General features: G+C 35.8%; 1 protein-coding gene across 1 annotated transcript; it reads left to right on the top strand.

Annotated features, from left to right (window-relative positions):
• Nucleotides 1-548: 548 nt before the first annotated feature.
• Nucleotides 549-1,703, top strand: LOC129901568 (mitogen-activated protein kinase kinase kinase 20-like). The gene has a single exon (XM_055976804.1). It carries the CDS (start codon nucleotides 549-551, stop codon nucleotides 1,497-1,499), a length of 951 nt encoding a protein of 316 aa, XP_055832779.1. The 3' UTR covers nucleotides 1,500-1,703.
• The last annotated feature ends 740 nt before the right edge of the window (nucleotides 1,704-2,443 follow it).

Here is a 2,443-nt window from a genome sequence, read left to right on the forward strand (position 1 = left end):
TTATACTTATCTTAAAGAAGTATGTATTAATAAAAAAGATAAAAATTAATAATGTAAGGGTAGAATAAATATTTAAAAAAGTCAAATTAAAAAAAAAAAAGGGGGGGGGGGGGGAATAACTATTTCTTAAAATTGAGAAGGAAATTTGATTTTTAAGATAAAATTTAGAAGCGTGAACGATTTTTACCCTATTAAAAATAGATAGGGAGTTTCCAACTTGCACGGAAAACGCAAAAAAAATTAGGAAATAAATCACAACTTAATATTAGTTATTCAAGTGAATGACTTAGAATTCAAGTTGACCCTTTCAATAAATCACAACTTATATAAGTGCGTGTTATTTTATGGTAAATATTTTTTAAAATTTTACACTGCTTTAAATTTCCATATATTAAAAGTAAATAAGGAAAAGTTTAAAAGAATTTGTCCTACTTGTACTATGAAAGGGAAAACAAAAAACTTAGGAAACAAATGTCCTATATATATTACACTGACAAAAAACGCTCAAATTATTCCAAGAAAAAACACACACTCTGAATATTATTGTAATGGAGGAAAAACAAGAAATGGAAATTCTGTGGAAGAGAGGTAGACTATTAGGAAAAACAAGATTTGGTTTTGTTTCATTGGCTTCTACTGATTCTTCTTCTCCTCTCATTCCATCTCTCATTGCCGTTAAATCATGTATGTTGAGCCGCTCTCGCTCTCTTCAACATGAAACAAAATTCTTAAGAATGTGTGAAGATTGTCCTCATGTTATTCGTTGTTTCGGAGTTAAAGTCACCCAAGAAGATGGGATACTTCTTTACAACTTGCTCCTTGAATATGCCTCTGCTGGAAGTCTTGCTGATCGTCTTCTGTATAATGATGAACTAGGGTTGCCCGAGTTTCAAGTTCAAAAACACACAAAAAATGTTGTTTTAGGTCTTAGTTTCATTCACGAAAAAGGGATCATTCATTGCGACATAAAGCCAAACAACATTCTTCTTGTTACTGATGATTATGATACGTCAGAGGTGGCAAAGATCGCGGATTTTGGGCTTTCCTTAACTTTGGAACAGAGCTGGACGCAGAAACAGGTGCTCAGAGGAACGAAAAGGTACATGGCACCTGAATCCCTACTTAACCAGGAGTATGGCCCAGAAGCTGATATTTGGGCACTTGGATGTACTGTTTACGAGCTGATCACTGGGACACCACTCTGGAAATCATCCAATTCAGATCCAAAGTTTGATGATGTGTTGCACCGAATTAAGTATGTGGAACCAAATTTGGAGAATGCCAAACTGTCTAAAGAGGCAAAAGATTTCCTGAGCAATTGTCTGGTTAAGAATCCAAACTTGCGTTCGACTGCAAGCATGCTCTTGAATCACTCTTTTCTGAAATCGGCTGACAATGTCCAGCCACCAAAGACGAGGAAGAGGCAACGTGGTTACATGTCCATCTGTTCACTAAATGCAATTCCAATGCTGATAGCAAGCATGTTTTCACTTAACTGAATTCTGTTTTTGCCTATCCTTGGAGTGAAATTGCTTCAAGAGTGGAACGGCGGAAACTCGGGAAAGGCTGCTGGTTACTGACAATTTTTATTTAGATAGATTGACTATAGAACATTGACATATTGTATATATGCTTATAGTTAATTAACACTCCTTACAAAGGAAGATAGCTTGCTGTATGTGATTTTTGGCCATCATTTTTTATAATACACGCCTCAATAAAGTGATTGGGGAATTCTATTTCTATTTCTATTTCATTGTTTAATGTTCAATGCTTGTCCAATTTCAAAATTCAAACTCTGTTGAGGATTCATGAATTCTGTTTCTTCATCTCCCTATTATCCTTTTGTGTTGTCTTGTACATATTAGGACGTTCCTTCGTGAAGTAAAGAAAATCTTCTTTTGTATGAGCTAAAATATACTGTTACCATCTTTAGATTGAGTGATTTCCTAGAATGATTTAAGCTTTGTAACTTCATTTCTTTTGGTATCTATGTTTAAAGGTGGCAATTTCAGCCCATTTAAGTAAAATGAATCTATTTAGCCCATATTTATTTAAATGGATCACTCTTATTTTTTAAATGGGTAAATATGAATTGCCCTATTTCAGCTCATACAAATATGGATAAAGTAGATAAAATATAGGTATCCATATAGACCCTTAGATCACCCAAAATTTGTAATTGCACTAAAAATATTTTTTTATTTTTGAAAAAAGAAAATTGGGGTGGGGTGCGGGTAGGGTAGGGGTGGGGGTGCGGTTGAGGGTGGGGGTGTGGAGAGGGGCTCCAGGTTTTTTTTTTAAAAAAAATCGGGGGGTGGGGGTGGGGGTAGGGAATCCGGGTGGGGGTTTGGGGTAGGGTGATGGGCGGGGAGGCACAAATATTTTTTAATTTTTTTTTTGGGGTGGGGGTAGGTGGTTCGAAGGGGGAGGCTTGGTAGGG

Source organism: Solanum dulcamara, chromosome 8 (assembly GCF_947179165.1).
Source record: "Solanum dulcamara chromosome 8, daSolDulc1.2, whole genome shotgun sequence".
Lineage (NCBI taxonomy): Eukaryota > Viridiplantae > Streptophyta > Magnoliopsida > Solanales > Solanaceae > Solanum > Solanum dulcamara.

Excerpts from the sequence above, each read along its gene's own strand:
- LOC129901568 (XM_055976804.1), top strand. The coding sequence starts at position 549 with ATGGAGGAAAAACAAGAAATGGAAATTCTGTGGAAGAGAGGTAGACTA.